This window comes from Callorhinchus milii, unplaced genomic scaffold, assembly GCF_018977255.1.
Source record: "Callorhinchus milii isolate IMCB2004 unplaced genomic scaffold, IMCB_Cmil_1.0 Scaffold2, whole genome shotgun sequence".
Taxonomy (NCBI): domain Eukaryota; kingdom Metazoa; phylum Chordata; class Chondrichthyes; order Chimaeriformes; family Callorhinchidae; genus Callorhinchus; species Callorhinchus milii.
Window position 1 is genome coordinate 53,815,810 of NW_024704743.1, and position 24,319 is coordinate 53,840,128.

Genomic DNA, 24,319 nt, shown 5'->3' on the forward strand with positions numbered 1-24,319 from the left:
TAAGGAGTTTGATAAGAAGAGACCTACATATTAATAGTGTGAAGAATGAAATGCTGCAGTAGAGTGTTCTCAGGAGTATAAGCTGACAAATGCGGCAATGGACAGGAACTGCAGCAATTATATTAAACTGGGCTGCACCACACCTGACCCCCATATCCCTCTGACATGCTACATTGCTGCACTCTCACCACAGTGTTGGAATAGCTCTTTGTTTCTTCCAGGTTACTTGGCACAAAGGTGACCAGGTATTCCTTTCCCCTGCACCAATCGCCACATACAATCACAAACTTCTCCAGCAAAGGGAAAAGGCAATTTAAATTTAAATTGACTACAATATCAATTTCTTTTACGCCTGTGAATGGCTGATGGTACTATCCTGCAGTGATTATATTTCTCTCCCAACAGCCTGTCAGCAGCCGCACTTTGTGTTTCATTGGAGATGTGAGTTCTAATTGTCCAGGAATTTTCCTTGACCGAATGTTACCTATTGTTCCAAGCCCTATGCAGAAAGGCCAGGGCACACAGACAATGGCTTGTACCAAAAGCGCAAAGTGCTGAGAATTGTGTCGCAATGGGTATCTCTTTACAAGAATTTATTGCGAGAAGATGAAAATACTAAATTGCTTTTGAAGGTACGACTCTTTTGTAGGCAAAAAAAGGACATTGTTTTACAATGTGAAACGCCTCCAAAAATCATTAGAATTTTTTTTATCCCATATGCAACAGAACCTTTATAAATGCGTGCTTGACGATCTTTTTGAGTATCCTGGTTTGGAGAAAGAGCTGAAGGAGCTTCAAAACCTATTCCGGATCCCTCGCAGACAGTGAGTACTACAGAAGTGACATTGACTGGCAGGATTTCTATAATAATAATAATCTTTGCATTTGATATAGAATCTTATAATGTTGTTGAGACATCTCAAAATATACTACAAAGTGGATTCACTGTGTATTTTGTGGGCGAAACACAAACTAATGAATTTCTGCTTTTATATCTTCTGCTTTTCACTACTGTCAGATTTGCTGTTACACTCATTACACAATGTTTAGTGAAATGAACATCTTGCGCTAACAGCAACTTTAGATTTGCGAATGAAATAGCAGAATTCTCTGAGAAATTCAAGAACAAATCTTAAGAAGGAATCAGGCTTGTGATTTCTGTCAGCTTTATGCAAAGCAAAGTTTGCTGGCATTCAAGATAGGGATTTCCCCCCTTCCCACTCAATTATTTTCCTCAATCAAATATCAAGACGAATCCCACAATGGAGAGTTGTTACGATCTGAAATGCATTGGCTGAAAGGGTGGTGGAAGCGGATTCAGGATTTGGATAGGTACTTGAATAGGAAACATTTTCAGGGCTATGAGGTAAGAGCGGGGGAGTAAGACTATTTGGTAGCTCTTTCAAAGAGCCGGCGCAGGCACGATGGGCTGAATAGTCTCCTTCTGTGCTGTAAGATTCTATGAATCTATGAATTTCATTTGTAAACCAGAAGTGGCTATTAGCCCTGCATCTTCCAGTTTGCAAATGCCACATTTTCAACCCCAATGTGCTGCTTACACAATTATTCATCTTAGCTGTAAAGGGAGGATCCAGCAGGAACTTCAGGGCTAATGCTGCCAAGAAAACGCTAACATTTGCTCTTTCTCGTCCGCTTACTGACTATTACAGACTTTGATAAACTGATCAGTAAAGTTATATCATGGGCTCCAATATAGGGAAATACTGTTTGTGTTTAAAGACCTAGACAGTCTAGAAGTACAGAAATCTTAATTGTAGGGCGGACCTCGCCCACCGTCTTCATTTTGTTTACACGAATGGCTTTTCCTCCAGTCCCCGCACTGTCTTGTGCAGTGTCCCTCAGGGCTCTGTCCTCGGTCCCCTCCTCTTCACCCTCTATATGCTCCCCCTTGGTGACATCATCCGCAGACATGGGGTTAACTTCCACATGTATGCGGACAGACACCCAACTCTACCTTTCCTCCTCTACCCTCAACTCCACGACCACCGATGTCCTGACAGCTGCCTGTCCGACATCGAGTCCTGGACGAGAGATAACTTTCTTCAGCTCAATGTGCGTAAAACTGAGGCCCTCCTGATTGGCTCACGTCAGCGCCTCCGCACCTCAGGCGCTGACAGCATCAGCATCCAAGGCTGCACTCTCCACCTCTCAAAGCCAGTCAGGAACCTCGGTGTTCTGTTCGACCCTGAGCTGTCCTTTTTCCTTCATATCCGCGCCACAACTGGCACCGCCTTCCATCACCTCCGGAACATCGCCAGACTACGGCACTACCTCACCCCTCACGCTGCTGAAACTCTGGTCCACGCCTTTATCACCTCAAGGCTGGACTATGGGAACTCTCTCCTCGCCGGCCTTCCCGGCACCTCCCTCCACAAGCTGCAGGTCATTCAGAACTCTGCAGCTCGTGTACTGTCCCGCACCAGGCTTCGCAACCACATCACTCCCACCCTCGCTCGCCTCCACTGGCTCCCCATCCCCCAGAGGATCGATTTCAAGATCCTCATCCTCACCTACAAGGCCATTCACGGCCTTGCTCCCTCCTACCTCTCTGACCTACTATCCCCCTACCTACCTGCTCGTACCCTCCGTTCCTCTGGCTCCGGTCTGCTCCACATCCCCCGCCCCAACCGCCCTACCATCGGTGGCCGGGCCTTCAGCCTCTCAGCCCCGAGGCTCTGGAACTCCATCCCCCAGTGCCTTCGCCGCCTCCTCCCTTTCCTCCTTCAAGGCCGGTCTCAAGACCTTTCTCTTTGACTGCCTTCAGCTCCCCTCTCGACTCTCTAACCCCTCCTCGCTCCCTTCCCTCCCCCTGACCATTTCCCCCCTGCTCGGGTCCTGACCCAACTGTACAGCGCCTTGGGATGTCCTCCCGACGTGAAAGGCGCTCTATAAATGGAGTCTTGTTGTTGTTGTTGTACTCTGCTTCAGTTGGGTATTTCTCCATCTCCTATTGCCTCTGCCCCACATTTGATCCATTTTTCTGACACTTAAAAATATTACAAATTTTAGGTTACACAAGAATGCTAATTCAGATATATTTTGCTAATCATTAGATTCAATTCACTTTCATTTAGGTAAGCAGGAAGGCTGTCATGTTGTAATGCATTGCCTCCTGTTCATAGTGAAAATCTGAGCTAAAGTAGGATTTAATTGTTTAGCCTACAAAAAACAAATGAGGTTAATTTGAGTCAATTTTTCTCACATCCCTGAGGTGTGCACACAGACTCAATTTATGATATTTCTTACCAATTTTGTAATAAGACTTAATAAGGAATCCGTTGAGTCAAACAATTGTCACTCCTTCTGGTATCCAGAAGTACATCATGGCACTCTGCACCAAAGTGGAGTTCCCATTGGTTCCTCAGGAATAAGCAACACTGTAAATTGAAACCTACCTTACCTGATCTTGTGCCCTGACTGAATCTTTGAAACATGCTGATTTTAGTCAATCTAAAAACATTCAGTCCCAGGTTTGGAATCTTTTTTNCTACACAAAATATTCAGTCTGTTTCAAGATTTCACAACCAGAACTTGACCTTGAAATTGACTGAAGAAGCAGAGATCTCATGTGCATGCTTGTTTTCATAGTGTAATGCACACAGGCAATGTGTAGTCAGTTCATCAACATGTAACTGGGTAATGCTCATTCAGTTGGAAATCGAATGTAATTCCTAACAGAAAACAGAGTTTAATTATTAAAGTGGTTCCATCGCATCATCCTCAGAACTGCAATGAAGCTTTGATTCTTGAATGCAGCTTTAATGCTGAAAGTTGAATTCAAAATGTATTGACCTTTGGTCAGACTCCATCTGGAGTATTGCATTCAATTTTGGGCACTATACCTCAGGAAAGATATATTGGCGTTGGGGGTGGGGGTGCAGTGCAGGTTCGGGTTAAGTTTCGAGAGAAGGCTGCATAAACTTACATTGTATTCCCTTGAGTTTAGAAGGTTGAGGGGTGATTTGATTGAGGTGTTTAAGATGATAAAGGGATTCGATAGGGTAGATACATTGAAGCTATTTACTCTGGTGGGGAATCCAAAACAAAGGGGAATAATCTTAAAATTAGAACCAGGCCATTTGAGAGTGAAATCAGAAGCATTTTTTTACTCAAAGGGTGGTAGAAATCTAGAATTCTCTCACCCAAAAGGCCGTGGATGCTGGATTCATCCGCACCTTCAAGAGTGAAGTTGATAGATTTTTGGTAGGTCAGGGTATCAGGGATTTGAGGAAAAAGTGGGAAATTTGAATTGACAGGATTAGTTGAGGTACAGATCAGCCATGATCTAATTAAATGGCGGGACAGATTCGAAGGGCTGAATGGCCTCCTCCTGTTCACATGTTCCAATGTTCCTATAATCTGCTCAGTTTCAATATATCTGCCCAACATGGATAGCTGCCTCTGCACTTTCCTCAGCCCGGACATTGCTTGCTCAGCCCTGTATACACATGCCTCAGGGTAGAAAGAGTCCAAACCCAGTTCTTCATATATATCTTATTATTGTTTGTCTTCCAAAGGAATACACTGAGCATACTGGGGTGAACCTTGTGACCTGTGATGTGTTAGTTGCAACACTCTTAATAAATATAGTCAATGAGGCCAGTCGCAAAATAAAGACCTTGATACCTAAAAACTGGTGAACACCCCCCCAACTCTGTCACTATGGATAGTCCCACAGCTAGCCTGTGCCATTCACTGGACCTCTGGCCTCGGGAGTGTGGCTTTGGAGTGCAAATTATCCAGATATTCGCTCAACATATAAAATCTGAGTTAAACCAAGCTCCCACTAACTGTATGTGAAATCTGCAATCTGGCTTCAGTCATTGTGATGGAATTGCATAGGTAGATGAACACCAAGCCCTTAGTTCTCAACTGTGCTCGTTGAGCACATTTATAAACAATGTGAAAATTCTCACCCATGGTAATTTACATAGAGTTACATACACTGTATACCACAGAAACTGGCTATTTGGCCCAACCAGTCTGTACTAGTGTTTATACTCCACATGAGTTTTGCTCTATTCCTTTCTCCCTCATGTTCCCCCTCAGTTAACTTAATTAGCACATCACACTTCACATTTTGATCCCATTGTTCTATTTTCTTGTGAATGAGCCCATAGAGATATTGACATTTGGTCATAATATTGATGAAGGCTATTTGTTGCTGTATGTATTGAGGGATGGTGGGGTGGGGGGTGGGGGGGGGGGTGGATGGGGGCTAGTGAGCACATCTCTGCACCAAAGCATTGAGAGATGGGTTGCAAATTCTTACCTAGTATTTCAGTGTATCAGTGTCTTGATTTAGGACTGTCTTGACATCAAACATTGGGTTTGCACAACACTTTGCACAATAAAAACAAAGCAATGACAATGAGGGGAAGAGGAAAGCAGAAAAACATTGGTCATGGTCTTCCGCCTCTCAGCAGAGCAGCACCAACAGACTGAGGGACTGGGTAACATATCTTCCCTCTTGGTATAATAACTAAACAAACAACTAAAGAGATAGATGTGAATGAGAGTAAATGGGCATTTCATCTGAATTGCACACAGTCTGAAATGATTTCTTTTTTTTCAGTACCATTGATGAATATTCACCCCACAAAAAGGTAACACTTCAATTTGCATTTCAATCAATTTCCTGTGAATAATATATAATAATAATCCTTGCATTTGATATAGCACCTTATCATGTCTTCAAGACATCTCAAAGCACTTCACAGAACATACTGTAAAGTGATTTAACGGTATATTTTGTGGGTGAAACGTGGTAGCAATTTCGCACAGCAGTGCCCCACAAACATTTATATTATGTATTTATTTTTTTGAAGGAATTATTACCCCCGGAAAACTGATCCACCAATCGACTAACAACCGGGTTCCTACTTACAGCTAGGTAAACAGAGATGTGTGGAGTAAGGAAACTCGCCCAAAGTTAAGCCCTGTTGGGAATCAAACCCAGGTCTCTTGCTTGCGAAGCGAGTGCGCTAACCACTGAGCTATATGACTGAATAGCAATGGAGATTGTAACTGTACATTTCTTTGATTCTATATTAATGGGAGGAAAGCTGTTTTGCTCCAATCAGTAGAGCAATAAGTTGTTTTTATACTTCCCACTTCTTTGAATCAGGTAAGAATCTGCATTGTAAACTGTGTAAGCTGTATGTAAAGTGACTGTTTTTTCCCTGGCGCTGAATATCCCAGAATTCCACTCTGAGTCAGAGCTTCCATTGTCCACATACAGGAGAGCTGACTCGACGGTGAAATGTTACTAAATCTAAAGTGAAATGGACAAATCTAAAGCAAATGTTGGCTTTTTCTCGTAATTTCGCTCCCGGGAGTGAATGTCTGTTCACATTTAGGTGTAAAGTGGTGGCCAGGACACTGGGAGAAACTCCCTTCTCTGAAAATCTCCAGAGATGCAATGTAAACTGGTGTAAGTTTAGCAAAACTGATGCCCAGGTATATTTAGCCAGTAGTAGTGCACATCATCAAAGTTACTACAGTTAGTGCGAGAATGTCTTCTAGAAGCACAAAGAGATAGCCCTGTGCAGAACTGTTACTTGCATTCGAATTCAGAAAACCCTATTCAATCATGTACTTGTTTGTGCTTTCAAGTTTCTCAAAAATCTATGTCTTCATAGATATCACTTAAGAAAGTCAAAAGCAGAGCTCAAATCGATGCAGAAATCGATATGAAATGACCCTTTTTTTCATTGAAATACTTTGACAACTTTCTGAGTTATGCAGGAAGTCTATGTGTGAAGTTCGTCTTACATAAGTGAATACCTCTGGAGCATTTAGAAACAGAGGCGCTTCTTGTTTGAATTTTTCTAATAAATAGTTAGAAAAAGAATCCAATTCAATTTTAATGTTAATAAAATAAACTCTTAGGAAACAGGAAAACGGGAACAGGAGTGGGCCATTCAATCCATTGAGTCTGTTCCACCAGTTTTATATCTCGACAGATCTAGATGTGATGTAACCAATTTACAATATATTACAACACAATACAAAATTATATTTGTATAGCGTCTTGTTGGGAGGATGTCCCAAGCAAGCCCATGGTAGGATCAAGACCGCACATGTTTTACAAGTTTGGAGCTGGACCGGAATGCCACTATGCTTGATGTACATCTTTTACTGCACTCTATACTTACTTATTTATTTTTACAGAACGCAACAGTTTTTCACCAACTCAGCTGCAGAGAGAAATGGCTTCATCCAAAAGGCTGTCCAGGTGAATCTGACGAAGGTTAGTTTTCAAAAAGAAATGCTCTCAGCCTCCTTATTGGAGATCTATTGTAGTTTTATAACATATGCCAATTCTCAACAAGTTTAATTTTGAGTTCTAGATCTCAGCCTGGCTCAGTTGTTATCATTCTGGTCTCGGTGAGTCAGAAGATTGTGCGTTCAAGCCCCAAATTGGAATTTTAAAGTCATAGTCTAAGCTAACGTTCAAATAGTGTGCTTGAGGAGTGCTGCACTGTCAGAGGGATGTTAAAATTGTGTCCAATCTGCCTGTTCGAATGAATGTTAAAGATCCCATGACACAATTCAAAAAGAGTCCTGGCCAATAATCGCCACAAAAAGTTGTTCACATTTGCCTCTTCGTGAGACAACGCTGTGTGAAAATTGGCTGCCACCTTGAAAAGGTCCCTCCAGTTTACAGAAAACTCGGTGAAGCACTTTAAGATATTTCAACGTGATAAGATGCTGTATCAATTGTACGGATTATTACCTTCATTTGCGACTTCTCGTGGCCACTAGAAGCCTATATTCCCTGTCCCAGATCTAGACAACCTGCAGTAATGAAAATCATTCTCATTCCTTTTGTGTGTATTATTTTATAGATGGTAGATTTATTGTAAAAAAGCACACTTCATGGTGTTAATAGTCTGATGACATTTATTTACTTTTCATACATATACTTTCAGTGAATATTCTGGATAGTTTATTATTCCACTCTAGTTTTGCCTTTGTGTGCTCCAGAAATATTGTGAACTGAATGATTTTGAAATGTCAATCTTTATTTGCACTGCAGTTTTCTGCCGTGTTTACGTGGCAGATCATTCCTATGTCAGCTTCTGGACTAAGGAGTCAACCTCAGCACAGGAGGTCCTTCACACTGTAGCTGAAAAGCTCCAGAAACCCGAGCAGGATTTGATACTGGTGGCTATCACGTCCTCGAGGGTGAGTGTTTTTTTCTATTCAGTCCGAATTTAACTGGTTGCTAATACAACAACAACAACAACAAAACTACATTTGTAAAGCGCCTTTCACGTCGGGAGGATGTCCAAAGGTGCTGGACAAACAGAGTTTTGAACCTGAGCTGGGGGTTGGGATCGGGGAGGGTGGAGGGCAGGGGGGGGGAAGCAGGGAGATTGAAAGCACAGTCGAAGAGGAGGGTCTTGAGATTGGTCTTGAAGGTGGCAAGGGAGGGGGCAAGGCGGAGGCACTGCGGGATGGAGTTCCAGAGGGTGGGGGCAGAGTGGCAGAAGGCTCGCCCGCCAAAAGTGGGGTGGGTGAAGCACGGCACGCGAAGCAGGCTGGAGACTGCTGAGCGGAGGGAGTGGGCAGGATGGTAAGGGGTTAGGAGGTCTCAGTGGTAGGAGGAGAACAGTATTCTGGATGATCTGCAGCCTATGGAGGGAGGAGTTGGGGAGGCCGACAAGCAAGGAGTTTGCATAGTCAAGCCTCAGTGTAATGAGGGTTTCGGCAGCTTGCGGTGTGAAACAGTGGCGGAGCCGGACAATGTTTCGGAGGTGGGGGAAGGCAGAGCTGGTCATGGCACTGAAGTGGGGTAGAAAGGATAGTTGAGGGTCAAACAAGACCCCAAGGTTCCGGACCGGCTTAGTAAGGTGGGGTGTGTAACCATGGATGGTGATGCTGTCAGAGCCTGAGGTGAGGAGGCGCTGACGGAAGCCAATCAGGAGAGCCTCAGTCTTGTTGATGTTCAACTGTAGAAATTTAGCTCTCATCCAGGACTTGATGTCTGACAGACATTCTGTCAGGACAGCAGTGGTCCTGGAGTCAAAAGTGGAGGCAGAGAGGGACAGTTGGGTGTCATCTGCACACATGTGGAAGTTGACCCCATGACTGCGTATGATGCCACCAAGAGGCAGCATGTAGATATTGAAGAGGAGGGGACCAAGGACAGAGCCTTGATGACCCCTGCACGAGATGGTCCAGGTGCTAGAGGAGAAACCATTTGTGGAGATGAAGTGGAGGCGGTGTGAGAGGTACAATCTGAACCAGTCAAGGACAGAGCCATGAAGGTTGAGGTGAGAGGAGAGGCGGTGGATGAGGATAGAGTGGTCGACGGTGTTGAAGCCAGCAAAGAGATCAAGGAGGCAGAGGGAGCCCTGGTCACAGATGGACAGAATGTCATTTGTCACTTTGACTAGGGCTGTTTCTGTGCTGTGGGTGGCACGGAAACCCGATTGGAGGGGTTCGTGAAGGGAGTGGCGGAAGAGGAAGGAGCTGGTTACTAATTGTAGTAACCAGCATCCAACTGACTGCTCTGCTTCTGTATCTGATTGGTATCAGTACAGGACAATGGTGTGTCATCTGCACATGCAGCAATCTGTGTTTGCAGGCGAATGTGGCACCCATTTTACACACAGAAAGGACCCATGTACACAATGAGTAACATTTCCAGTGAGAATTATCCATAGCCCCTTTGATTATAATAGAAAACCCCATTAGTGACTGGCATCGTCAAAGGCCATGTCAATATGAGCTCAAGTGTTGACATGGGACCTGAACCCATCTGACACAGTGGTGAAAGCCATCGTCAATGGGGTATATATTTAGGAAGGTCTTGAAGACCGACAGCAAAGTGGTTTTGAAAGAGTTTCACAGAATAGGGCTCAATTATAGCTGAAGGCTCAGTCATTGATAGAGGAACAACAGAAGTGGGGAGTGATGGAATAGAGTCAGGAGAGCAGAGGCTATTGTTATGCATACAGGGTTGGAGAAAATTAGACAGGTAGAATGGAGTGAGATCATTCTACGATTTAAACAAGTGGAGCTCAACAAGGATGGAGGTAATAGGCTTGTGGATCTTGTTCTACAGAGATCACTTACTGAGCCAAGCTCACAACGACAACACATTACATTTGTATAGCGCCTTTCATGTTGGGTGGGCATCCCAAGGGGCTGGACAGTCAGGGATTTGCACGCATGTGGAGTTTGAGATCAGGAGAGGTGGAGGGCAGGGAGTGTAGGGGTGGGAGGGTTGCCAAAGGCATGATCGAAGAGCAGTGTTTTGAGACATGACTTCAAGGAGGCAAGGGAGGGAGCAAGGTGAAGGGAATGTGGGATGGAGTTCCATAAGGTGGGGGCAGAGAAGCTGAAGGCCAGACCGCTGATGGTGGAGTGGGCAAGGGGGATGTGGAGTAGGCCTGCTGAACGGAGGAAGTGGACAGGTTGACATGGGTTAGCAGGTCATAGAGGGAGGAAGGGGCAAGAGGGCCTTGAAAGCGAGCACAAGGATTTTGAACTCTATCCTCTGGGGGATGGGGAGCCCGTGGAGTCAGTCGAGGCTGGGGAGATAAGGTCATGGAGCCTGGTGCAGGAGAGGACACGAGCTGCAGAGTTCTGAAAGATCTATAGCTTGTGGGGGGAAGAGTTGGGAAGGCCGACAAGCAGGAAGCAGGATGACGGTTTAGATGGCCTGAGGGGTGAGACAGTGGTGGAGCTGGGTGATGTTGTGGAGGTGGGGAAGACGGAATGGATCATGGCATGGATGTGGGATAGGAAAGTCAATTGAGGGTCAAACAAGAATATATGCTGTAGCCGGACAATTAAGTCTTTGCTTGAGAAAGTAAAGCAGTTTAATTTAAGGCTTTTCCTGTGTTTTTTTCAGAAAGACAAATCCTTCAGCCCGATGATGTCTCCATTTTCAAATCTCTTGATGCCACTACTCGTATATTTGTTTGCAGAAAAGATCCCAGCGATTTCCTGGTAAGAAAGCACTCGATTCTCACTGTGCACCAACCTTCCACGTGCCTCAAATACCTCACTGTCTCTGTCAAATGTTCATCGCCTTAACATTTGAGATTGTTCAATATTTTGGAAAACTAAAATTGGGTCATCTTTTGGAAGCTGATTCTTTTTTAACAACTGTATCAAACTGTCTTCCAAATTAAGACTGAGAGTTAGATATCAGAATATTCAACATTCTGCACAATCGTAAGGCTAAGACGATGCAACATTTCTGGCTCTGATTTCCCCTGCCTGGTCAGTATTATTGACTTACTGTATATAATAGCAGATGTGAATGAGACTGCTCTGCTGACTCAGGCTAGTGAGAATAATGAGCTGTCTTACAAACTGAGGATAAGCAAGAAGAATGTCAGCTCCCAGCTGGCCCTCGATTTTGCAAGATGTTCGGTATAATCATATGTTTAAGAGTTTCATTTCCATCTTAATATCCCTATGACTCTTAGCAAGCGCTGGGTCTGTTTAGACATTGTCTTCTCCTGCTGCCTGGAGCTGAAACCAGTTTGACGTCACGTCACCTTTTGAACATCACCAAGATTGTCTTGTTCAGCTTCCAGTGTCTGACCATATGTAGCAATTTCATGAATATTTTAGAGCTTCATAATGTTAGATCACAGTATAAGCTTTACCCTCTGGTTTCATTCCACTTACTAAAATTAACACATATTATCAGAATGATACAAAGTCACTCCTGGAGTTAGCAACCAGTAGATTAAAGTGCTTGATATCAATGTATCTGTTTATGTGGGGCAGAATGTTAGAAGTATCTTTCAGTCACTTCTACACTTTTTCTAAAGGCACTGATGCCTGACCAAGCTGTACGGTCTCCGAAGACTTCTTTCATGTCCTTTTTGCTTGTTTTTTTTTCTTTAATTGAGCCATTTCTGTTCACTGGCATACTATGTTGCCTGTGAAACATATAAGTTTCACCCACAACAGAAGGAAGCTATCTACTCTATATCCATTCACCTTTGTGGTGAGGTATTCCACCTGCTAACAACCTTCTGTGAAATATAACAATTCTAATATTCTTCTCTTTCTGAGGATGATAATCCTCAGTGTATGCCATCTAGTTTCTAAATCATCTATCAGCGTACATATTGTCTTCCAGCTTATCTTAATACACTTTTCATAATTTTGAAACACTTAATATCTGCACTGACAGTTTTTAATACAATATTCACTTTCTTCCAGGGGGGAGGGGTGGTGGGAGTGGGGGAAGATAAGCGGGGTCTCATTGGAATTGAGCTAACTCCAAGATAACATGTTTGGCAATGGAATATCAGAACGGAGCCAGCCTGCTATTTTGGTCTTGGTCTTGGTAGTTCAGTTCCCGAGCCACGCGGGTGCACAGTATTCCAGGGCACTGCTGATGACAGCACAGCCAGCCTTGATCATAGAACCTGGAAGGGCAGAGCAGTCACTGGGGCCTGAGACTCTTGTCACTCAGCTCCCATTAACTCTCAAGCCAAACCGCTAACAGGTAGGATGGTCCTAACTTGACAAGCAGCAGGAAAGCTTGCCAGACGGTGCTTTCAATGGCAAGCTATGTAGTTTTAGCTGGTTAGACTCCAGCAGTACCCCCAATGGACACTCTGGGCTATTGCCATCCAGTACCAAATACTCTCTGGAATTAGGTAAGCAGAATGCATCCTTCCAGGTAGAGAGTGCACATTCCATTCCTATAAATATCTCAGGAATTTCCATGTGTAGTTGAGATGCATGAAACTCTCAATTTGGATACTCTTAAATGTGGTGATTGGTTTCTGTATGTGTCAGTCACCCGGCTGACCAAAATAATTCCCTTGCCTGTACGGACGCTAATTAATACAATATTCACTTTCCTGTACAGACTTTTATAGCAGAAGATGATGAAGCACCACACAGGAGCATCCGAATGCTTGGAATGAACACGTGGCACATGGCCAATGAACTCACCAGCTTTGATTGGGACTTGTTTAACTGTATCTGTGAGGTGAGTGTTTTGGGCTAATCCTCCTATGGGTGAAAATTGCCGCATTTATTAATATCACGAATAGTATCAAACACTGCAATCTTCTCCCTCCCCCAGACTAAAGCAGCTCATACACTTTACACATTGGTTTACTACTGCTCAGGTTCTTCATCTACTGGCCCCTCACCTCAGGACAAAGACTGAAGGGAATCCAGTGTGTTACACTGTATATTAGCTGCAAGTGGCTGCTGAGACTGGATGATTGGAATCATTAAAAAGCCAATTGGATAAACATTTGAGCAATAAAACGTTAGGTGGTATCAGGATATAAGACAAGAGGCTTATTAATACAGGCAGCAGTGCCACAGACTCAAAGAAAATTAGCAACAGAAATGTTCAGCACATGGTTCCTCCTGTGCTGAACATTTCTGTTGCTAATTTTCCTTCAAGCTGAGCGTGTCCTGTATTTTGGACTCAGCACTTGTTTCTCAGCATTATAAAAACAGAGTGCCTGAGATTGAAGGTGTTGGATTGAAGCTGAACTGAAGTAAATTGTGAACAATTAGCACTAAGATGAACTTTACCCAGAGTAAAGACATGAATCATTGTTATTTTTGTTTTGGTGTTTTCCCACAAATGTATTGCAATGTTATTAAATAACGAATGCAAACACCGAGCTAGTGAAAATGCTGCTCTACAGAGGTCCAAGGCAGTCTCACATTGTATAGCCACAGTGTCACGCTGCCCTGTGCAAACTTTCAGAAGCAATAAATGAGACGAGTTTGTTTAGTGAATAAACACTGCTGCACCACACTGGATCCCTCAGGAAGTGGATTTGGGAGTGTCCTAACCAAACCCCATGTGTGAAACAAGGTCTTAAATGAAATGTTGCTGTTACATAAACAGCCAATGTTTTTGTTATTCTTGAAGGCGCATTATGGGAAAGGTTTGTGTCTGTGAGAACAGAATCTCTGGCTACAGACACAGTTAATGAATTTGTGTGCAGTGGGATGGATAACTGTGGAATTTTCAGTCCTCTGTGATTTTCAAAGAGCTGGATTCAAAGAGCTTTAAAACATGGGATCTTCAATTTTATGACCTCTGCACAAAGCTTGGTTATTCTGCAGCCTGGATTGATTATGCCGCAAACTCCGTCTTTCTTTATTAGGACATGTGGTAATGACATCTCTCTAGACGTCACGCGGAACACTTCACTTACATATTTTGGGTACATTTTGTACAAATTGAAATGGAGGACATCAGAGCCAGGAATAGAACACAAGTTTTTTGTTTTGTCACCCAGTGTCCATCTCAAACGTTAAGAGTAAAGCTTCCTCTGCTTCTCTGCTCCAGGGCTGGCTGTAAGCACAACCTCACAAAAGCATTTCTCACCAGAGAAGGGCGTTTCCTGACCAACAACTCTCTGATTAATTGCCCATTCGCCTTGTGGCTGTCTGTGGGAATTTACTGGGCGCAAAATCTAGAAAATAATCATTACATTTGACAGTAATTAATAACATCTCACATGCACTGGTTAAGAATGACAGTCAATGGCATTGAGAAATTAACAGTGGGATGGCAGGTCAGGCTTTCCTGACACGGCCTCAGGTCCTGTCTCACAAAAGCCACTGGGGGAGGGAATGATCAGGGAGGGGGTGTTGGTGAGGCGGTTTGGCAGAGGGGGTGATGGGGGACTGGGTGATGGTGAGGGGGTTGTTGGGGAGGGGGGTTATGGGGTGGGGTGATGGGGGAGGGGGTGATGGGAGAGGAGGCTGTGGTAATGGGGGAAGACGAAGGCTGTCCCCCCAGGAAAAATGGAAAACTAGGCTCTCATGTAACTTCTCTGAGTGGGGTTAGCACAGGCTGGTTCAGACATTAAAAATTCTCACACCTAAGTAAGGAGGAGCAGTGAGGTGTAACATTTTTGTGGTTTATCCTGATTATTATTGCACAAACATCCTGGAGTTTGCAGTTAACAGGATGTTTGTGCAAGAATAACATATCTGTAGCTTAGTGGTTAGAGCACTCGCCTTGTAAGCGAGAGACCTGGGTTCGATTCTCGGGCAAGATGAAATGTTGGGCAAGTTTCCTTGCTCTACGCTGCTCTATTTACCTAGCAGTAAGAAGGAACCTGGTTGTTAGTTGATTGGTGGATCGCTTTTCCGGGGGTAATGATCCCTCAAAAAAAACTAATAATTTGGTCACTCAATCCACGACTGTTTGTGAGACACTGCTGTGCACAATTGGATGCTGCATTTTGCCCTCAAAATATAGTCAATTCACTTTACAGTATATTCTAAGAAATGCTTTGAGGCATCTCAAAGACATGATAAGGGGTGATATCAAATGCAAGGATTATTATATTACAAGATGAATTAGCACAAACAATTTTCTACAGGTGATGGAGAACTTGTGGAGTATAAACACTGGTACACACTAGTTGGGCCAAATAATCAGTTTCCATGCTGTAGAGTTCTATGTAAGTGCGGTTTGTATGAGAACAGGAAAACCTGGACTTTTCTCATTCGTGTTTGGGGCAGGTTTTGCTAACTTATAGGCTTTGCTTAAAGTAAGGGGGATTTGTGTTTCAGAGACAAGCCTAGGTGTGTGCTGACTTCCATTGTTTTCTGTCTCCATTTGCAGCAGGAGCTGATTTGCTACATTTTCCGCAGACAGGACAGTGGGAGGAGTACAGTCAATCTGAACCTGCTGCTGCAGCGATGTAATGAAGTCCAGTTCTGGGTCGCAACTGAAATCCTCCTGTGCAGCCAGCTGTCCAAAAGAGTTCAGCTGGTCAAAAAGTTCATAAAGATCGCTGCACAGTAAGTGGCTTTAGCGGTGATTACACACACATAACATACAGGAATGTTAATATGCAATGCTCAGTTGATTGGACTCATCCCTGAGTCAGAAAGTTATGGGTTAAAGGCCCAAGTTGAGAATTTAAGCTCACAGACTAGGCTGACAGTTCATTGCTGGGGGTGCGCTGCATTGTTGGGAGTGAAATCCTGTGAAGTGCTTTGAGCTTCCCCCGGTGGGAAAAGGTGCTATATCATGCAAGGATTTTTTTATTATTATTATAGGATTTATTAAAAAGTGTCAGCCTGGCTCGGTGGTAGGGCTCTTGCTGCTGAGTCAGAGACTTGGCGGTTCAGTTGGAACTTTGAGCCACAGTCCAGGGAGTTTCCCTAAAACATTAAAGCAAGGTCCCTGTTAATAATAATAATAATAATCCTTGCATTTGATATAGCGCTTTTCACGTCGGGAGGACGTCCCAAAGCGCTTCACAGAACACACTGTAAAGTGAATTGACTGTATATTTGTGGGCGAACGTGGCAGTCAATTGCGCACAGCAATGTCCCACAAACAGTCATGGATTGAAGATGACCAATTTATTATTTATTTATTTTTTTTGGAGGGATTATTATTAGGCGTGTGGAGTAAGGAAACCTGCCCAAGGTTTCGCCCTGCCTGGAATTGAACTCAGGTCTCTCGCTTGCAAAGCGAGTGCTCTAACCGTGGATGTTAAAGAATCATGACACTATTTTGAAAGTGAAGGGAATTTCTCCTGGAATCTAGCCAACAATCCTCAGATTCATTTCATAGTTTTGGGACATTGCTGTGGCGTAGATTCAACTATGAAACAGCTACTGCAAAATGACTACACTTCGCAGTAAATTCTACAAAGTGTTTTGAGACGTTCCAACAATGCAATAATGAAGGAATTCTTATTATTTTAGAAAAGAAAAGAAGATACTGGGTTCAAGACTTGAACATCAAGATTGTTTTTTTTAAAAAATTGTTCTAAAAATGAACGTGGGGAGAACATTTCCTGATTCTGCATTCACATGTGGCAAGTGGGAATTCTTTCCGCTAACGGAAGAACGTCACGCTGACTCATGGGAGTTCCATCTGAAAGTACATTGGTTCCTGCGAGTTGGCATGTTGTACTTCCAGATTCCCAGAGTTGGGAATTTGATTTAAAATAGCTGTTTTTTTAGACCCCAGTGTGAAGTTATGTATTTTTAGGTTCTGAATTCAAAACATGTTCTCACCAAATACCCCTTGAAGCTCCACCCAGAGATTTCAGTCCTGAAATGCTTCCCATCAATGATTCTTTCAATGACTCTTCACAGGATGCCAGCTTAACTAGAAACTGACTGAACTAGATACTGTTTAACTCGATACTGACTTAACTGGAAATTGCCTTAACCAGTTTAACTAAATACCAATTTAATTGGACACCGACTTAACTCAATCTGGTGTCTTCTCATTCAGATGCCTTTTAATAAGCAGTCAAAACAATTTGTGATTAACTTTTGACATTCTTATTTTTGTTTCTAATAATTTTAATAAAAAGTATTTTCATCTAAACATTTGAATGCGGGCAAAATCCTAACTGTGGGGGGCGAGCATACAGGACTGTCTCAGAAGAATGATGTGAGAGAACTGATTAACCTATATGCTGTCAAGATACGCACCGGTTAAATGGTTCCAGGTTAGGCTTTATGGATTAGGCTTAATTAGTACTAGCTGCTCGTGTTTTCACTTGCTGGAATCTGCCTCTTAAAAGGCCTGTCTCAATATTTAACAAGATGTTTCTTTTTAAGAACTGAAGTGAATTGGCTTCCAAATTAAGCCTTAATTTAAGAATGTTTCCACAATTCCTCGCCATCCTAAATTTTAAGACAAAGTGGTTCTTATCAGCCAAGACTAAGGTGGAATTTCGGGCATCGATGCTTAAACAAAAATATTCACACCTGAACCGAAATTATTCAGGTGTGCTCCAGGGCATTGCTGGTGACAACCTGGCTCATCGGTAGAACTTGGAAGGGCAGACCAGTCACTGCTCTTCATGGCAAGATATGTGGCTTTAATTGGTTAGACTCCAGCAATACCCCAACATGCACTCTGGGGTCCCCAAGCTTTGGCTCTTGACAACCTGCAGCTAATACTTTCCAGAATTAGGTAAGCAGGAAGTGTCCCTCCAGGGAGAGCGTGCACATTCCAACAATCTATCTCTGGGATTTCTATGTGTAGGCAAGAACTCTGTTTGGTTTGGTTTCCGCATGTGTTGGATACCCGGCTGATCAAATAAAAAGAACAGAAATAGACAGAAGCAAAATTGAAAAGCAAAGCATGCTGAAAGTAATTCATTCCAATGCTTTGATTGAGAATTTTACGAATGGTGAGACTCTTTATTACAGTCCTTGTTTGCTAATCCTTAGAGGGATATTCTGAGTGAGTTATGAATTTCTCTTTCACATTTGGAGCTTGAAGTCATGAGGGATAAATTCTGTTTTTATTCTGTGGAAGAAAATTAGCCCTGAGAAGGCAGCCTTTCAAATATTTATTTAATATGTGACAACTCTCAAGTGATAATTCATTGCTCAGATATATATTATTGTTTTACATTTCACTGCTGTGAATTACCACCCATTGAATTAATCAACACACACTCTAGGGCCCCCCAAGCCTTGGCTCTTGCCAACATGTGCTTAATACTCTCTGAATTAGGTAAGCAGTCTCAAGGGGGAAAGTGCGCATTCCATTCCAGACATGGAAATTTCCATGTGTAGGTAGCATTCATGGAACTTTCACTCTGGTTTGGATACTCTTAGCATGGTGATGGGTATCTGCATGTGTCAGACACCTGACTGACCCCAAAAAATACGATCCCAAGGCTTCTGCTGTCTTGTATTGTTACACAGTGCTTTGAGTCAAAGGCTTACCTGCATCCTGCAGTTTATCGCCATAAATCCAAATAGTAAATATTTGTTAAATATACATGACAAGATGACAGCAGCTCTTGTGTTTCATCTCTGACTTTGAGTTTGTGTTAAAATTATGTTAAAAACAGTAAGGCTTTCGTTAAATTCTTACATTTGTGAATTGCAAAGCTGGCAATAAAATGAGAAAATGTACAATGAAGCTGCTGTTGGATATGCATTGGACAGTCAGTTTACAGGATCACAGTGGCTCTTCATGTACAAAATCAGATGTTTTATTCTACAGCAAACCAACAGTCTAACCTCGGTTCATCTTCTGCTCCCCTCTCCAGCTGCAGGGCATTGCGGAACCTTAACTCCTTCTTCGCCATTATCATGGGTCTGAACAGCGCTGCTGTCTGCCGACTGGGACAAACATGGGAGGTAAGGAGAGAGTTTAGTCAGGTGTTACACTGCTGGCGAGAGGGAATAAGTGACCCCCTGTGTAAGAAAAGAGCAAACATATTTATGGTAGTGGACAGTTTGATTGATTGACACAAGCTGCATTGTTCTGTGCAGGTCATGAACAGTGCTGGGTGCACAAACTCTCAATCATTGAGGGAGTTTGTGTTTTCTGCTTATAAATCAACCTTCTCCCCTCCTCCAAGCCTATTATGAGTGGGAGGGTGGAGGGAGGGGGACTGCAGCACATGACAGTATCACAAGTGATATTAACACAGCAAGCAAAAGTATGATAAACAACAGCCAATAGTTCCCACTAACCTCAGGATCAGAGATGTAAACCCAGCACCTTGCGACTTCCTCCCAACATGAAAGGTATTATGTAAATTTGTTATTGTTGTTTCTTCCCTGATCGCAGTAACAACTATCGACTACTGTTGACCATGCTGTTAGGGTTAGTTTAACCTAACAGTTTATTCTGAAGAGTGCTTTGAGACATCTCAATAACGTAATAAGGCACTATATCAAATGCAAGTATTATTATTGTCACTGATGCTAATATCTAATGTTGAAATGCCCTTACCCCCGCATTATTATTTGCAACATGTCTTTAAATAAAGAGACTTTCGTTAAGTCCTGGTGTTGGGGTAACTATCCAGCAGCATTCAGTTGTGTCATGGTGAAGAAGGAAGTGATATCAGAGGTGTCGCGGTACAGGGAGATAATTTGCACTTTCTGATCTAAGCATTTACACATTTACTGTGTAAATGCTTATATCTCTGTTGTTATAAAGGACAACTCACTAACCTGCTAACCTGTATAGCAAAGAATGAGAAAGGGAAACCTTCAGAGCCCCAAAATGCCACCCAATCTCAACTTGTCAGACAGGTTTGTTTAAAGTGTAGTGATGGTATTTTGCAGGTGAAACATTCTTACATCCAATCTTAATTTGGGCGCATTTTTTTGCTTAGGTCTTCAATAGAACTGGCTTCCTAGTTAATTGACTGTATTTAAGAGTATCTCACAAAGCTGTGTATTCTTAAATCTTAAAACAAAATGGCTTAGAGGCTAAGACAAGGTGGAATTTCAGGCCTCTGGTTTTCCTAATAGATAGCATATCACTCCTCTGTCCACATGGGAAATAATGAATAGAAGGAAGCGATTATATGAGAGAGGCAGAATGCTGTACTTCATATTATAATCTGCCTCACAGGTACAGGCAAATATCTGCGAGTTATATAAATATTATTTACAGACTGATATCAAATGCACTGACTTTCACGTTTATGTTTCTAGTAAACTCATTTGTATTATTCTTTTTTTCCTCTATAGAAAGTGCCTGGGAAATTTAAAAGGCTTTTCTCTGAACTTGAAAATTTAACAGTAAGTGTCACCGTGTACTTGAGAACACTTTGCATAGTTGCGCAAAGTCCCGTCTGCCTATTCTGCTGTGGGTTAAACCTCCCATAGGAACAACTGCAAAAAGAGCAGTGAGTTTCTCCCAGTATCCTGGCCAATCTTCCTCCCTCATTCAAATTTACGAGTAAACAAGATTAGTCAGACACCTTATTGGTGCTCTGGGTCACTGCTGGCACAGATTAGCTGATGCCTTTACCTATGTGAAAAAAAAGCCACTATTCTTCAAAATAAACTCGCTGTCTGAAACGTTTTGAGACGATGTGACAAAGCACTGCATCAGATGTAGGGATGATTATTTTATCGTTGTAATAAAATCACAGCAATATGTTGTCAAGATGTATTTAGGACAGCAGCATCTAAAACTCACTCTAGTGGTTTAACAGCTGTGTGGCCACCTGCAAAACCATCCACAACAGACACAGGGCTTTCTCCCTCCTGGCAATGCCATGCAGCACCCATCACACCTGAGATTTGGGCTCAGACCCAAGATCTGGTTGGATTTATCCCATGCCTGTGTGCTTTTTGCTTTTCCTTCAGAAAATGCTGTTTTACATCATTGATGATACTACATCATGTTTTAAGACATCGTGGAGTCCTGTAGCTCAGTGGTTAGAGCACTCGCTTTGCAAGTGAGAGACCCGAGTTCAATTCCAGGCAGGTCAGGGCGAAACCTTGGGCAAGTTTCCTTACTCCACACGCCTAATAATAATCCCTCCAAAACCAAAAACAATAATAAATTAGTCATTTTCAATTCACGATTGTTTGTGGGACATTGCTGTGCGCAATTAGCTGCCGCGTTTGCCCACAAATATACAGTCAATTCACTTTACAGTATATTCTGTGAAGCGCTTTGGGACGTCTAGAAGACGTGAAAAGCGCTATATCAAATGCAAGGATTATTATTATTATTATTATTATTATCCATGATGAGGGAGCTTTCCCCTTTCCTATCAAGAGCTGCACCAAAATTGGGGGTTGTTCGATGTAGATGATAATAGCAAAAGTAGAAGATAATATAATTCCGACAAACACCCCAAACATTCACTCTTCTGCCCCCCACCTCCATTGAATTATTTTTAAAAAGATGAAGTAAATTTCCAGGCTTATTTGCGGTATTTTGTGGCATTTGCTTTGTTCTGCATTAAAACATGTTAAGTCTTGTCTCCTCACAGGACCCGTCACTGAACCATAAAGCATACAGAGACGCCTTCAAGAAAATGCAAGCACCAAAGATTCCCTTTATGCCTCTGCTACTAAAAGGTATTCACACCCTGGGCAGGTGGTTTCTTGGGGGGGGTTTGGGGGAGGAAGGAGGTACTTTTTTTTATTGTGGTGTCAATGATTAACTTGGATTATTTGATTATAACAACAAATTACGATAACTTCACTTAGGGTATGTCTCAGAGCTTTATACAGAAAGGGGGAGGGTGAGAGGAGAAGGCCATTGGTTTGTTTGGAGAGACGGCATTTGAATTGGTAAAGATAGAAAGTGACGGAGATGGAGTGGTAGAAGAACAGTGGGGGCACAGGAACTGAAGGCTTGGGCACTTGCAGTGGCATCGAGAGGGTAGGGGATGCTCAGCAAACCCAAGTTAGCCCAAGTTAGCTGAGCGAAGTGGATGAGTCGGAAAGGAGAAAGTCAAAGAGATATGTAGGTAGTAGGAAGTGGATGGATTTGTGAGAGAGAGAAGACCTTCACCTTATTCTGATTGGAGACAGGGAGCCAGTGGAGACTGTTAAGGACTGGGATGATGGGCGTGAAGAGTTTGATATGGGCCAGGATGCATGCATCAGAGTTTTGGATGAATTGCAGTTTGTGAATGGTGGAGTTAGAGAGATCATTGAGGAGTGAGTTGGAAAATGCTTGAACTCGATGTGACGAAGTTGTGAATGAGTGTTTCAGCTGCCTTGGATGTGAGATAGGAGAGGAGGCGGGCGATGTGGTGAAGGGGAAGGAAAGCGGTCTTGGTGAGGGACGTGGCGTGTGGGGAAAAAGGAAAGCTGTGGATCTGTCCAGATGCCAAGGTTGCACACTAGTTTGGAGAGTTTGAGAGAGAGAGGCCAGGGAATTTGAATACGTCAGAGAGATGAAGAGAGGGGATATTGATACAAGCTGAGATTAAAGACATATCAGTTTGATTCAGCTGGTAGCACTCATGCCTCTGAGTCAGAAGGTTGTGAGTTCAGCCCCATGTGAGGACCTTGAATTCACATCATCTAAATGAACACTGTAATGCAGTGCTGGGGGCATGCTTCATTGTTGGAGGTGCCGTCCTTCAGGTGAGACGTTAAGCCAAGGTCCTGTTTTCCTATTCAAGTGAAATATCAAGATCCCATGGCACTATTTGAAAAGAGAAGGGAGTTTTTCCCGGTATTCTGGCCAACAATCCCTCAAATAAAATTGGTCACTCACTTCATGGCTGTTTGTGGAACATTGCTGTGTAATGTTCGGTTCCTGTGTTTTCCTACAAAAGAACAGTCACTATACATTGAATTCTTTAAAGTGCTTTGAGACACTTTTCTGACCTGAAAGGCATTGTATCAAATGAAAGGATTATTACTATTATTATCCACATTTACCTCATCTAAATACTAAACGTGTCTCTTCTCCAATTTGCCTTTGAACACTTTACCATCTACCACCTCTCCAAGTTTTCCTTCAAAATCCTCCTTGTCTACCGTCCCCCCAAGCCTTCCGCCACCTTCCTCTTGGATATCTCCACCCTCCTATCTTCCCTCTCCCTCTGCTCTGAGCACCTCCTTATCTTAGGAGACTTCAACCTCCACTTCACCCCCTACTGCTCTACCTCTGCCAACATCTCCTCCCTCCTCTCTTCCCTCAACCTCTCCCTCCTCATCCACTCCACCACCCACCTCCGTGGCCACCCCCTTGACCTGGTGATCACCCAGGGCTTCACCGTCTCAGACATCACCATCGTCGATAAAGCCATCTCGGACTACCACTTCATCTCCCTCAACACCTCTGTACCCCTTCCCCCTTCCCAACCCTTCACCAATACATACTGTCCATGGAAAAAAAAATTCTCCCTCTCCACTGCCCTGGAGTCATCTGAACTCCTCCTCTGGCCCTCACTGACCGATCTCCCCTCCTCACTCTCCTTTCTCCACAACTCCCTCTCCTTCATTCTGGACTCCCTTGCCCCCCTCACCTCCTGAACTGCCTCATGCTCCCGTAAAACCCCTGGTACATCAACCATCTCCATTCCCTCAAGGCACAAGTGCGAGCTGCCGAACGTACCTGGACCAATTCCAAACTAACGGTCCATCGGCAGATTTGGCTTCACCACACCAAGACCTACCACTGCACTTTTACCTCCGCCAAATCCTCCTTCTACTCCAAGGTTATCTTGGAGCCAAAGGACAACCCCCGGCTTCTCTTTTCCACCACTAACCGTCTCCTCCGTCCACCTTCCCATGCCTCGCCCATCCTCTCCTCAAACTCCAACTGTGAGGAGATGCTGGACTTTCTCAAATCTAAAATCGAGGGGATACGTTCAGCCACCTCAGCCCCGTCCACAGCCACCCCACATCACCTCTCCCTCATGACCCACCCCCCACCCATCCCACCCCTATAAACCTTTGACCCTATCTCTCCCTCCTCCCTCACCATGACTGTCCACAAAGTCAAACCCACCACCTGCTCCCTTGATCCCATTCCCACCTCTCTCCTCATCTCCCAGCTCCACCTTCTGGCCCCCCCTCCTGTCTGATGTCATCAACCTCTCCCTGT

The 24,319-nt window shown here is 43.5% G+C and overlaps 1 protein-coding gene across 1 annotated transcript in view; it reads left to right on the forward strand.

Moving 5' to 3' along the window:
* The window catches only part of rapgef5a (Rap guanine nucleotide exchange factor (GEF) 5a), a 45,467-nt gene that overhangs the window by 16,167 nt on the left and 4,981 nt on the right, over positions 1–24,319 (forward strand). Inside the window, exons 3-13 of the mRNA XM_042332115.1 lie at positions 485–632; positions 727–824; positions 5,597–5,627; positions 7,195–7,273; positions 8,063–8,215; positions 10,889–10,986; positions 12,878–13,000; positions 15,623–15,801; positions 19,041–19,131; positions 20,482–20,532; positions 21,741–21,828. Of these exons, the coding sequence (XP_042188049.1) occupies positions 485–632; positions 727–824; positions 5,597–5,627; positions 7,195–7,273; positions 8,063–8,215; positions 10,889–10,986; positions 12,878–13,000; positions 15,623–15,801; positions 19,041–19,131; positions 20,482–20,532; positions 21,741–21,828 (1,139 nt within the window). The remainder of the gene's footprint in view (positions 1–484; positions 633–726; positions 825–5,596; positions 5,628–7,194; positions 7,274–8,062; positions 8,216–10,888; positions 10,987–12,877; positions 13,001–15,622; positions 15,802–19,040; positions 19,132–20,481; positions 20,533–21,740; positions 21,829–24,319) is intronic.